General features: G+C 40.9%; 1 protein-coding gene across 6 annotated transcripts in view; it reads left to right on the top strand.

Annotated features, from left to right (window-relative positions):
* The window catches only part of FAM120B (family with sequence similarity 120B), a 111,541-nt gene continuing 98,462 nt past the window's right edge, over positions 1-13,079 (top strand). For 2 of the 6 annotated variants that reach the window (XM_008585755.1, XM_008585756.1), the window contains exons 1-3: positions 2-654; positions 8,050-9,375; positions 11,396-11,576. In XM_008585755.1, coding sequence (XP_008583977.1) covers positions 592-654; positions 8,050-9,375; positions 11,396-11,576 — 1,570 coding nt within the window. In that variant the 5' untranslated portion in view covers positions 2-591. Of the gene's footprint in view, positions 1,124-6,633; positions 7,189-8,049; positions 9,376-11,395; positions 11,577-13,079 lie in introns of those variants that run through there. The other 4 variants (XM_008585757.1, XM_008585759.1, XM_008585760.1 and 1 more) reach the window with 4 other exon arrangements.

Genomic DNA, 13,079 nt, shown 5'->3' with positions numbered 1-13,079 from the left:
GTGCGCGGGAGCCGCAGGCCGGCAGCGGCTCTTGTAGCCCTTCGCGGAGCTGAGCGCCTGGAAGCGGCCGTGGGGAGGACGTGCAGAGCATGAAGTGAGGCGGTGACCTCCCTGATGACGCGAGTCCTTGGAAGCGGCCGTGGGGAGGACTTACAGAGCGTGAAGTGTGGCGGTGACCTCCCTGATGACCCGGGCCCCAGGAAGTGGCTGTGGGGAGGACTTGCAGGGCGTGAAGTGAGGCCGTGACCTCCCTGATGACCCGGGCCCCTGGAAGCGGCCGTGGGGAGGACTTGCGGGGCGTGAAGTGAGGCCGTGACCTCCCTGATGACCCGGGCCCCAGGAAGTGCCTGTTGGGAGGACTTGCGGGGCTTGAAGTGAGGCCGTGACCTCCCTGATGACCCGAGCTCCTGGAGGTGGCTGTGGGGAGGACGTGCAGGGCTTGAAGTGAGGCCGTGACCTCCCTGATGACCCGAGCCCCCAGTCGATGCACAGTGAGAAGCTCTAGCCCCGAGGTCACTGCCACTCACTTCCCAGGTGTATTGGAGGGTCTTGCCTCTACCTGTGCTCCCAGGCTCCTCCACGTCAAGGGCCATGCTTTTGTTTTTGACTCTGTCTCTGATCTTCCCTCCACAACACCCGTCTGTGGACCTCACTGTAAGGAGCCACCCTCTCTGCCGCCGCCGCAGCCTTCTTACAGTCCCTGTATATTGATTTCCTCATCCCATTTCTGCCATCTCCAAGCTTCACCATTAGTGGGTTTTTCCTGACTTTGCCATTCCTTCTGGTTGGAACTCTAACTGCTTTTCTACCAGTTGTGTTCTTGAGAGGCACTGACAACACTGTAGCTGTGTCAGGCCCCTCACCACACATCTTTTTACATACACCATTTCTTGACCACCTTACTTCCCAGTTTTTTTGTTTAATTTCTAACTACCTGATCTGCCAAATATATTGCAGTCATTGATCACGTCTGGCATGCTGAGAAGACTGGCACGCTGTACATGACATCTGAAGTCACTTGCTGTTCTTAGCATTCTGAGGTTCTACTTCATCCGTGTACCTGACTCTGGGTCTCATTTGTGGTGCAGATTTACCGTAAAGCTAAGGAAGTTCAGGCTTCCAGGTCCCTCACTTGAATGGGCCCCTACCAAGGCACTGGGACCTCGGCAGCCTTGTGTTTATAATTTGGGTTCTTTTTTAAAAAGAGGGACCTTAAATTGTATGTTTCTGGCCCTTCACAACTTGAATCCTTACAAAACTCGCCTTTTGTGATATCCTGCTTCCCTGAGATTTGTTTTCTTGTCCTTCAGACTCCCCCCCACCCCCACCCCTTACCTCCTGTTCTTTCACCTTCTAATGTGTGCTTGTTATTGAGGCTTGTAGAGAAAATGTGCATGAATGGAACTAATAAATTCCCGCTGCAACCTGGCTTTATCTTGCTCTTGTGTCAAGAGGGAGATGCACCTTCTAATGTGTGCTTGTTATTGAGGCTTGTAGAGAAAATGTGCATGAATGGAACTAATCAAATTCCCGCTGCAACCTGGCTTTATCTTGCTCTTGTGTCAAGAGGGAGATGTTAGAGCTTGGTAACTCAGCACATTGGGCAGAATCTTTGTAATTTCTTGTTGCAAGCTTAAGTGCATGTATTATTAGATTTATTTTGCTGTGGAGTATACCACCCTCTTTCAGAAAAGGTTGATGGTAGGAACGATGGTCCACTTAATTGAGATCATAAAAGCGACATTTAGCTCCATGGAAACTAAAGTTATATACACTATGGAAAAATTCATTTAGAGGAATTTATTGCAACCTTTCTTGTATTACTTTGAAAATGAGGCAACACTAATGCTGTCAGTTATTTTCATAGAGCTTTAGAACAAGTATAAACAACTATTTTCATTTACTTGTTAGACATCTGTTTCTTTGTACGGTGTTCTGTTGGAAAAATCTTCAGAGGTTTAAAATGTTATTTAAAGTTTAACTTATTATATAAATATAAGGTATTTCTAAAGGATTTTTTAGTAGTAGTTTAAAATCCCCCAAATTTTAGAGGTAAATTATTATCTTATTTTTACAAATAAGGAAATCAGTGATGTACAAAGAGGTTAAATGATTTGTCTTCAGCCATACAGTAAATCAGGGCCTTTGCCTAGCCAAAAAAGCCAGTTCCTGAGCACTGTTTTTCTTATAAACAAATATTACTCAATAAAGAGGAGTTTCTTTGTTGGCCTTTATAGAACATTTAATACAAAATGGACCAAATTGTATCCTTCAACATATCTATATATCCATATCTATCTATCAGCACACATCATATATGCACACTAGGTTCTGTAAAAGTAGGCAGTATTAATACTGTTCCTATTAGGACTTAAGCTGAAACAATTAACTCTATATAATAAAGTCATTGACAGTAAAACCATGGCCAACAAGGACATGGTGTCACTTCTGAAGAGGAGATTTTTCTGGATAGTTCTGGCTTTTGCCAATTAAGCACCAAACTATTCCATTTAGGATGGGAATCTTTCTAAAATATATTATTTCTCAGTGTTCTTAAATAGAATGTGCTGAATGTTACGTGAACTTAAGGATCTCGAGTGAACACTTGAAACATAATTTGTTGTGATGTAGACGGTGATGTTCTTAGGCTTGTTGAGGTATATACAGCTTTTTTTCTATTAATTCCTTTGGAGTTTTTATGTCTGTACACTTTTTTGGGTTTTTCTGTCCTTTTGTTTACCCCATGTCAGGTGTCAGCACCTCTTACTACTGTCAGTACCCCTGTCTAAAGTTTCTCTTTCCATATTTTACTGTGGGTTTAGGAGCTAATTATTAGAACTGATTAGAAAAACAGTCCATAAATGATAATAAGAGCCTGAGGAAGTTTGCTTAAAAAGTTTCATAGAAAGTAATCTAGCTTACAAAAATGGTAAATTTAGTAAAACCTCTCTAGAATTTATATGGCTTTGTTTTAAAGTTGGAGATAGTTTAAGAATTTTGGCTGGTGCTGGGCTGATTTTACTAAACTTTAGGCAACTGATAGATGTTTAATGAACAAATTTATAATATAAGTATAAATAAAATTGTGCCACAACAATTGCTGAGGTGGTTCTGATAAACCTTATTTTGCAGATACAGAAAGTGAAGCTTATGGAATGCAGTAAATTGCTCAAGATTTCACTGTTACTATGTGGCAATTCCGTTTTGTTCTCGGGCCTTTCCTTTCACTGCCTTTTGTTCTCTTGTCTCTGTGACATAGCTAAAAGGGAGTGTCTTGACATCAGCTGGCACTAGTGGTCATGGCCAGTCTGGCATGTGTTCTGGGGGGTCTTCCAGGGCACCCTGAGTCTACACATCTGTACCTAGACATATCAAAGTATATTATAATCCCTATAGGCTTTCTGTTTCTCATTCGAATAAGCTTCTTTGAGATGCCATTGTTGAAGAAAATTCTGATACTTGTTAAAATGGTTAAGGAAGACTTTATTTAAGGCTATAAATAGAGGAGAGAGATTGGGCTCAGCTCTGTATACAGCAGGGACAGTTGGGGATTTATACCCAATGAGCAGAGCAAGGCAGTGAGAGGATGGGAAACTACAGAGAGTTACATAAATGGAAGGGGGGATTCTTGCTGAAGGCAGACAGGGACATCAGACATCAAGGGTGGGGGGCTCTCTCTAAACTATCTAAGCGAGATTCTTGCTGAAAGCCCAAGATTGAGGCCTGGTCAAGAAGAGGGCTCAGAGGGCCTAACTAAAATGTGAGCAAGGAGAGAGCCTTTGTCAGTAACAGGAGATTCCTGGAAAGCTCAGCAGTTGAATGAGCCCTTTACAGAGTTCCTCTGAAGCATCAAGACCAGCTTAAGTGGACCCACCCTTAGTTTATTCATTCACCTGGTTGTGCATAAATATTCAATAAACATTGAGCAGATACTATCGCGTGTGCTGGCATGGAATAAGTAGTAATCTTTTAGGATTTTCAGTCCCTGTTTTCACCCTACTGGTATTTAAGGGATCCCTGTAAGTTTCACTTTTTAGGTGGAGCTAGTAGGGAGGAGAGGAGAGAAGCAGAGCAGACCTCAGATAGTCCGCATCACTCCATGGGGAATGTCCCTGGGAGGGCCCAGGCCCAACCAGCAGTTAACTGACAGAAATTATTTCATCCTTGAAAATAAAGCAAGAAAAAAAGAATATTTTTATACTGTCATAGTGGGCTGTTGTTTAACAGATTCACCCAAGATTAACTACTAGGTTTGACTTTGCTCTTTACTCCTGATTAGGGCCCAAACACTGTGATATGATATGCTGATTTGTTGGTTATATGTCTGTAGTAATGCTAATTATTTCTGTCTGGTAAAGATAACTCCAAAGGTTAACTCTAAAGGTTATAGCTTTATTGTCTCCAACTTAAAGAGCTTATGTGCCTTTCCTGTTGGGCTTTGTGAACTCCAGCTCCTCCAGTGCTCTGAATCAGCTTCCCTGTATCCCAAGCTCCCTCGCTAATTATTGTTTGCACGAGTTATGTCTTTTAGCTTTTGAAAATTATGCTTCGACACAGTTGAGATGCTGGGTGTGTTTGAAGGCTGCCACAGCTTCTAAGTACTGGTTGTCCTTCTGCAGAGGCTGCTCACTATGTGGGAAGTACCCAGTGGGCTGTCCACAGTTCCCTTGCCCCTGTGTCCAGGGGCATCTGTCAGTGTCAGGTAGGGTTGATATGTTTATGCTGAGGCATGCCACTCTGCTAATTTCTACAAGTGTTTGTAAGTTGAAGGGTTGTGAGGTAGGAGCTTCTGGACTTCTCTTTCCTCTTTCTGCATTGAGACTGGGCCAGCTATGAGGGGAGAATGGAGCCAGTCCTGGGAGCTGTGCTTATGCTCCGGCAGCTCCTTACCAGATTTTCTTCATTGATGCTTTGCTTCCCACACCTTGGGGAGCTGCTGGAGGGCAGTGATTCTACTTTGTACCTTCTTTGGCCACATTTGGAGCCTATAAACTTGTCAATTTCTCATTTCTCTTTATGTATCTGCCCTTGGATTCATTCATTTATTCATTCAAATATTTATTGGGCCCCTCACAGGCCAGACATTGTGCTGGGTGTCGGAATATGTCAAAGCCCACCGTAATGGTAGTGATTTCCTGAGGGTCCCAAGCTATATTTTGGGCAATAAGATGCCTACCTAATGAGACATAACTTCTGTTTCCTTTCTAAACAACAATTATCAAGGTAATGAAAATTTCCTGTATAATTTGTAGATAGGATTCATTTTATCTGTTCTTTTTTTCAGTCATCTTATCTATAATAACTACCTGTAGAGAGTGAAAAATCTCTGTATACGCTATTGGCAATAAAAGGCTAAAGCAGAAAAAAATTATTTAAAGTAATATCCACAGTTTTCTATATCTTTTTAGACATTTTATTTCACACCACACCAGTTGCACCGATTGGGTGTTGTGCCCATTTATTGCTTTGAAGATGCTGAAATACCTGAAGGCATCCTGTAATGTCACAAGTTCCCAGATCCTTTCCTACCCCAGTTTGTCTTGGTAAATGCCATAGAAGAGCACCCTACGTAATATAACACTCTGAGTTAGTTTGTGATTCAAAATGGGAAAGACAGGAAGAACTACTACCTGCTCAATTAAAATAGTGAGCTTTTCACTACTGAGGTGAGAAATGAGGAAAGCATTTGGATAAAATCAAAGCAGAACACTGAGCCTGACTTCTTGAAAAATAAAGAGGAGAATGTTTTGGGAAATTCAGTGTTGCCACTTGCAGTTTTAGTAGGAAATGCTTGAAAGAAAAATCCCGTTTTGTTGGCAAGAGAAGGCAGCCACATGTGGCAGAGCTGCTGCGCAGGTGTCTGGAGGGGAGAGGAGGGCTTGTTTTGCTCCCTCTCGCGGCTTCTCCCCGCCAAGTCGTGTTGGCTTTTTGTGCATTTTGAGCAGTCCAGCCAGTAACTTTGGGAGCTGCCTGAGCCTGGGAGGCCTGCTGGCTGCTGGCTTCCGACCATGGTGGGCTGCAGGGAGGGCACCTCCAGTGGCTGGCTGTGGGCTCTGTTGGAGCTTGGTGAGAGAAGTGGAGTCTTCTCTCACAACACAGAGACTAAGTCAGACTCCAGATTTGTAAGATTCACCTTTGGCCCGCTCATCATCAGTAAACCTTGCAAGGCCTACAAATTCAAAGCTGAGCATACTAGACTTTGTCCATTCTGACCACCCTTACTTGTGTTCTTGTGTTCCCTGCCTACAATGTTGGAATAATAAGGAGAAAAACACCCTTTGCAGAAATCAGAGTTTAACCTTCCTGGAAATAGGATCCATGCCCAGGAGTCCAAACTGTAGAGCCACTTTATAGTTGAGACCATCATGTTCTGAAGCCCAGTTTCTACTTGAAAAATTCAAATACCTTGGCTTTGTTTCCACAATAAACTCTATACCAGTAATAACGTTATGGTGATTTGGAATACATGTATTCGTGTGTTTCATTATGTTTAAAGCCACATTTCAACATAAAATTTTTGTATATTTTCAGTATTAATGGTTATTTTTCTTTTTTTTTGTTTGTTTTGCTTTTTGTTTTTTGATGTCTGGCTGGTAAGGGGATCTGAACCCTTGACCTTGGTGTTATAACACTGTGCTCTAACCAGCTGAGCTAACTGGCTGGCTCTATGAATGGTTATTAAACAGAAAACTTCAAATTCTACTATTAGGAACGAGTGATCATTAACAATCAGTACATTCTTGAAAGAAAGTCCTGTGAGGGTGCCTTTCTCAACCTAATAATTTATTTATAGTTTCTTCACTTGTAAAATAGAGCTTATAATCTTTACCTGTCAGAGTGGCTTTAAAATTAAAGATTTTGTCTAGTAGTTGACAAGTACGCTATATTATGAGAGTTGTTACCGGTGTTGTGCTTAGTCAACATATGACTGCTGTCCTCAGTCCTAAGTCTAGGGTAGAGGCATTGTTTGTTTTGTATTGCTGTTTGCGTGTAAAGGATTTTTTGTTGTGTTTTATCAAAAGATATGAAGCCCTGATGATACAAAGAAAACTATAGTGAAAAAAATAGACCTTTAGGATAAAAGATGTCATCATGGAATTTTTTCTGACCTTTGATGGACATTATTGCCTTACGTGAAGAACGTCTTGCATTATGTCTTATACTATGTTTGAGGACATCTTAATATAGGTAGGACTCTGCTTAAATTTTTTTCTGGTGTTGAATTCTAACTCTTAAACTACTTTGGATCTGTTTTTAAATTTTAGAATGGGCAGTTTTCCATTCCAAGTCAGTCAGCCACTATCTCAAATCTTACAACATTTGGTTTAGTAAGTTTTTATGTAGTTTTCTTTTTAATACTTTTATTGAGTTTTACTTGACACATAGTTACAGTGTACTGTTTGATGTTTTATCATATGTATACACCTGTGAAATCATCACCATATAGTAGTGCACATATCTGTCACCCCCAAAAGTGTCTCCTTTGGAATCTCTCCCTCCCATCTGCCCCATCCCAGGCACGCACAGATGTGTTTCTGTCACTACAGGTTAGGCTTAACTCTCAGTGAATTAGAATTTTATATAAATCTAATCATACAGTACATATTCTTTTTGTGTCTGGCTTCTTTTACACAGGAAAATTATTTAAAGAATTGTTCATGTTGTGTGTTTTAATTTATGTTTTAGGTTTTTAAAAATAATTTCTATTTGAGTCCCTAGATGGGAACTATTACTTCTTTGAGAACTGTTAACCTCTTCTTGAATTTGGCTAAGAAATACTTTGAATAATAGTGAACCTTAAAAGATTGCCACTATGTCGTCCTTGTGAAAGTCCAGTTCAAGTAATTAACTTATACTCAGGAAAAGTTTCTCAAGCATTTTAATCAAAGACCCGTTAGGCCCTAACCAGCTTATCATATTACCTTGGTGACAAGATTTTTTGGAAATGGAGAACAAATAACAAATGTTGTCTTGTGTTTGCTTTGAAAGGTGCCATATATCCAGTGATAATGCTGTAATTACTAATTGCTAACTTTTTTTTCTTTCCAGATCCTTCCCCAGAGTTCAGTTATGGGTGTGAGAGGTTTGCAGGGATTTGTGGGAAGTACCTGTCCACACATCTGTACAGTAGTAAATTTCAAAGACCTGGCTGAGCACCACCGCAGCAGGCATCCAGGGTGCACTCCTTCAGTTGTGGTCGATGCCATGTGTTGTCTCAGGTACTGGTATACTCCAGAATCTTGGATCTGCGGTGGCCAGTGGCGAGAGTACTTTTCGGCTTTGCAAGATTTCGTTAGAGCTTTTACGGCTGTTGGCATCAAGTTGATCTTCTTCTTTGATGGCATGGTGGAACAGGGTAAGAGAGATGAGTGGGTGAAACGAAGACTCAAGAACAACAGGGAGATATCCAGGATTTTTCAGTATATCAAGTCACACAAGGAGCAGCCAGGCAGGAACATGTTCTTCATCCCCTCAGGGCTGGCTGTGTTTACGCGGTTTGCTCTCAAGACTCTGGGTCAGGAAACTGTGTGCTCCTTACAGGAGGCAGACTATGAGGTGGCCTCCTATGGTATGCAGCATAACTGTCTTGGGATTCTTGGGGAAGACACTGATTACTTAATTTATGATACTTGTCCCTACTTTTCAATTAGGGAGCTCTGCTTACAGACTTTAGACACTGTCATGCTCTGTAGAGAGAAGCTCTGTGAGAGTCTGGGCCTCGGCTTGGCAGACCTTCCTCTTCTGGCCTGCCTTCTTGGCAACGACATAATCCCGGAGGGCATGTTTGAAAGCTTTCGGTACAAATGCTTGTGCTCCTACACCTCTGTAAAAGAGAACTTTGACAAAAAAGGCAACATTGTCTTAGCTGTTTCAGACCACATAGCTAAAGTTCTTCGCTTGCATCAAGGTGAGAAAAAACTAGAGGAGATATTGCCTTTGGGACCAAACAAAGCTCTTTTTTATAAAGGAGTGGCATCATATCTTTTGCCAGGACAGAAATCCCCGTGGTTTTTCCAAAAACCCAAAGATACAATAACTTTGGACAGGCAAGTAATATCCATGAGTTCAGACCCTGAGTCCAAGCAAGAAGTTCCCATGTGTACAGACTCTGAATCCAAGCAAGAAGTTCCCATGCATATGAACCCTGAATCCAAGCAAGAAATTCCTACGTGTACAGACCCTGAATCCAAGCAAGAAGTTCCCATGTGTACACACCCTGAAATGAAGCAAAAATTGCCTATGGGAACAGACCCTGAATTTAAGCTAGAAGCATCCATATGTACAAACCCTGAAATTCAACCAGAAGACCCCATGAATATGGGGCCTGAAACAAAGCAACTAGTAACCATGGTTTCAGACCCTGAAATCTTAAAGGTATGTGGATGTTCCTATCTAAATCTAAAATGTCATGATTGAAAATATATCCATTGATTGATTTGTTGGTGAATATTTACTGACTGCCTGCAATAGTTAAGGCACTTTGTGGGGAGGGAGGGGACACAGAATAGGAACCTGTGAGTCTAGTTAGGAAGTGTGACATCATGTATGTGAACACTCACATTGTAACCTACATTTGATAATGTCCCATAAATATGACATAAGAGCTGTAGAAATTTGAGAGGGAGAGAACATGTAGGTTAAAGTACAGGGAGATAAATCTGTAAAAATATCAACTTTTGAAGTAAAAGGGATTAGAAGTGGAAGGAGGAGTGGACAAAGCATTGGAAGCGATTTTGCCCTTCAAGGGTTGTGAAGTACATGACGGGAGCACCTCTGATGGGCTCTGTATCAAAAGGCCCACAGAAGAACAGGCCCCTTCTGTTGATCTTCAGCTGGTCAGAGCATCGTTAGTACTCTGTGGCTCTATGATACAACTTAGATAATTCTGTAAAAATCTTTTTTTTTTTTTTTTTAACTTTACTGACCTTAAATATGCTGGCAGGTCTGCCTTGGTTTGAAGAAATTGTAACAGTGAAGTAGACATTTTGTCATGTGTCTGGGTTCCAAGGAGAGCAATGCACTTGGATAGTCTCATAGTAATTGTTAGTACTTATTGACAGTGAACTGTGTGCCAGGCCTCTAGGGGTAAGTGCTTTTCGTGTATTAATTCACTTAATCCTTGGAACAGTCCAGTGAGGTTGGCACTTTTATTAAGCCCATTTTATATATTAAAGTGAGGAACAGAGAGATTAAGGGTCAGATTGACAATAATGAATCAATATAACTAGGACTACTTGTGTATGTATAAATGAGACACTCTGCTCTACAGAGTTTTTGATATTCCAGGTTATCCTGATGTCGTATTTTAAATGCCTGTACTAGCAGACTGTTTGGATTTAAGTTTTGGATAGTAATCTAGATGAGTTTATTTCCACATTAATGAGAATGTTGTTCATAGGAAAATAAAACCTGTGTATTATAGACCTTATGATCTTAACTACTGATTTAATGAGAAAGTAAAATTTATTTAAATCATATATCTCATCACCTATGATGTGCCAGTACTGTCTTGGCATTGCAGAGGAGAAACAGATGTCCTTGGCACATAGTTTTTACTCAATAAACAGCTATTGAACAAGTGAATGAATGAAAGCAACACAGTTTCTAATCCCAAGCAGTTTATAGTTTAATAGGAGAGGTCAGACAAAATAGAGAAATGAATCGAGCCCCATACGGCAGTGGGGAGGTCAGTTTAGGTTGGGGGAGGAGAAAAGGGTTTATGGAGAAGGTGATGCTTTAGGTGAACAGTAACAGGAAAAGGCTTGTGAAATGGGATGTCAGGAAGGAGTGAGGGAAAGATATTGTAGGTGGGTAAGTTTTCGTGGCGCACAAGGCAGGGTAGGAGAGGATTGTGTATTCCTGAGGAACGGCGAAGATGTTTCATTGAGCCTGGATTATGGCAGTTTCTGTGAGGGTGAAATGGTGTATAAGGCTGGAAAAAGGAGATGGAGGCCTTAAAGTGGGACCTTGAATGTTATGGTGAAACATTTCTGGCAGCCGTTCACATGCGCTGAGGAAGGCAGTGACTGCACCTGTTTCCAAGAAGACAACAGGGTGGTATGAAAGATGGGCTGGAAAGGGAGAAACTGGGCTGGGGGTCAGTTAGGGGCCTTGCATAGCAGTGCTGATTACTGGGACACTGTCAGGAAGACAGAAGTGAATACTGCGGAGGTGACAGGTGCGACTGGGATACCAGGGGAGAAGGAAGAGTGACTCAGAGTTTTGAACGTGTTAGCCCAAAGGAAGGAAAACACAAATGCCGGCTTGATGTTCTGAGTTTTAGTGGCAGTTATTCCATTTCTAGTGCCTTAAAAAAACTGGCATGTGATAAAAGTTGTTGGCTTTTTCTGTTTTGTTTTCAAGGAGAAATCAATTGCATTTAAATTTTGGACAGGTTGCGAGGACACATCACGTCCAGGCCGAGAGCTACCTCGTGTACAACGTCATGAGCAGTGGCGAGGTCGACTGTAGCAACACCCTGGAGGATGAGCTGGACCAGGCCCTCCCCAGCCAGGCCTTCATCTACCGTCCCGTCCGGCAGCGTGTTTACTTTCTCTTGTTGGGAGACTGTAAAGGTGAGAACTGGCTGGACTGCCTTAGTAATGGTCCTATTTGAAGTTGAATTCAAAGAAGTTAGCCAGATGAAGTAGAATGCGTTCTTTCAGGACATGGAGGCAATTAGCTAGGGTTTGTTTCTCTGTAAAATCTATAATCGAGAACCACTCGCATCTGTAAAAAATTAAGGATAAATGCCATGGGACATATATATCTCATAAGCAAGCAGTTGATCAGTATTCACTAAAAGAAGAATGCATTGTTTTTAAAACATGTCATATTTTTATGCCTTTAAAGGATTCATGCTTTTTTAAAAATGTGTAAACTCTTTTAGTAGTGTAGGGCATGTTTATTATGAGAAAAAGACAATGTCTACCTGGTCGCCCCTCAAAATGTGATTTTCGTAAAATGATTTCACAGAATCTGGTATATTATATTTTAAAATATAAACAACATTCTCCTTTAGGATTTTTGTAATTAAGTTAGTTTTTTTCCCATCTGTATTTCCCTTGCATACTTAGCAACAAGAGTAGGGGGAGGACCGTCAATGGCCAGAGCAGTGAAAGTGAAAGGACTTTTAACACCAGATATAAAGTTGATCAGGACCCTATAACTCACTATTAGAAAAGTTTGGGGGGGACTCAGGAGTGCAGAAGAGCACTTCATATTATGAACCAGTTATGCTTAATGTATTTAGTTATCTCTTAAGTAAGACCTTGCTCATCTCAGACAGAGACCTAGACAGGTATTTTATGTTTTTATTTGAGAGTGCTTTGGTAAGACACATGGCTTAGCACACTATTATCAGGATAAGAGATGGAAGCAGTAGGATCCCCATGAAAGGATGCCTGTGATACATTTGCCTAAACAGCATTGTTTCCAAACATGGCGATGTTATTATTAATATTATTCTTTTACTACAGAAAATAAACATTTATATAACCTAAGGATGGTGATAGAATCATCAGATTAAAAAGTCCTCATTATTCTTTTTTGGGTGGTGGGGATAGGGGGGTTCTTTGAATCCAGTTTCCATTAGATTCCTGGCACCACCCAGCATGTACTGCATTCTCCCATGTATGCTGCAAGAGCTCAAACACTCATGACCTAAGGAGGAGGACACGAGGAGGGTGTTTAAGCTGACTTAAAAACAAAAATGAAACAACTTATGTAATAAACTTTGGGACCAAATATCGTTTAAATAATTGTTTTCTATTCCTTTTTCTTATGTGGCCCTCTGCCCATATTCTTTTTTTAAACATGAATGATTGCACGTTGACTCTAATTATTTTAAAAAAATACCTTCCTCATAAAAAATTTTTTACGTTTTAGAATAATACTTGGAATTGTTTTCATTAAATGAGATTAAACTATATAAACTTCACTAACTTAAATTTCATACTTTGTTAATGTGATTTATTTACAGTCATATGGATAACTTTATTAGATAATCACATAAACAGGAAGAACTACTCAAATTGAACTTCTCTACATAGTTGATCTTTAATTCCTTTTCTTTTCCC

The sequence above is a fragment of the Galeopterus variegatus genome, unplaced genomic scaffold, assembly GCF_000696425.1.
Source record: "Galeopterus variegatus unplaced genomic scaffold, G_variegatus-3.0.2 Scaffold3699, whole genome shotgun sequence".
Taxonomy (NCBI): domain Eukaryota; kingdom Metazoa; phylum Chordata; class Mammalia; order Dermoptera; family Cynocephalidae; genus Galeopterus; species Galeopterus variegatus.
The sequence above is the reverse complement of the archived record's forward strand: the minus strand, read 5'-3'. Positions and strand labels throughout refer to the sequence as shown.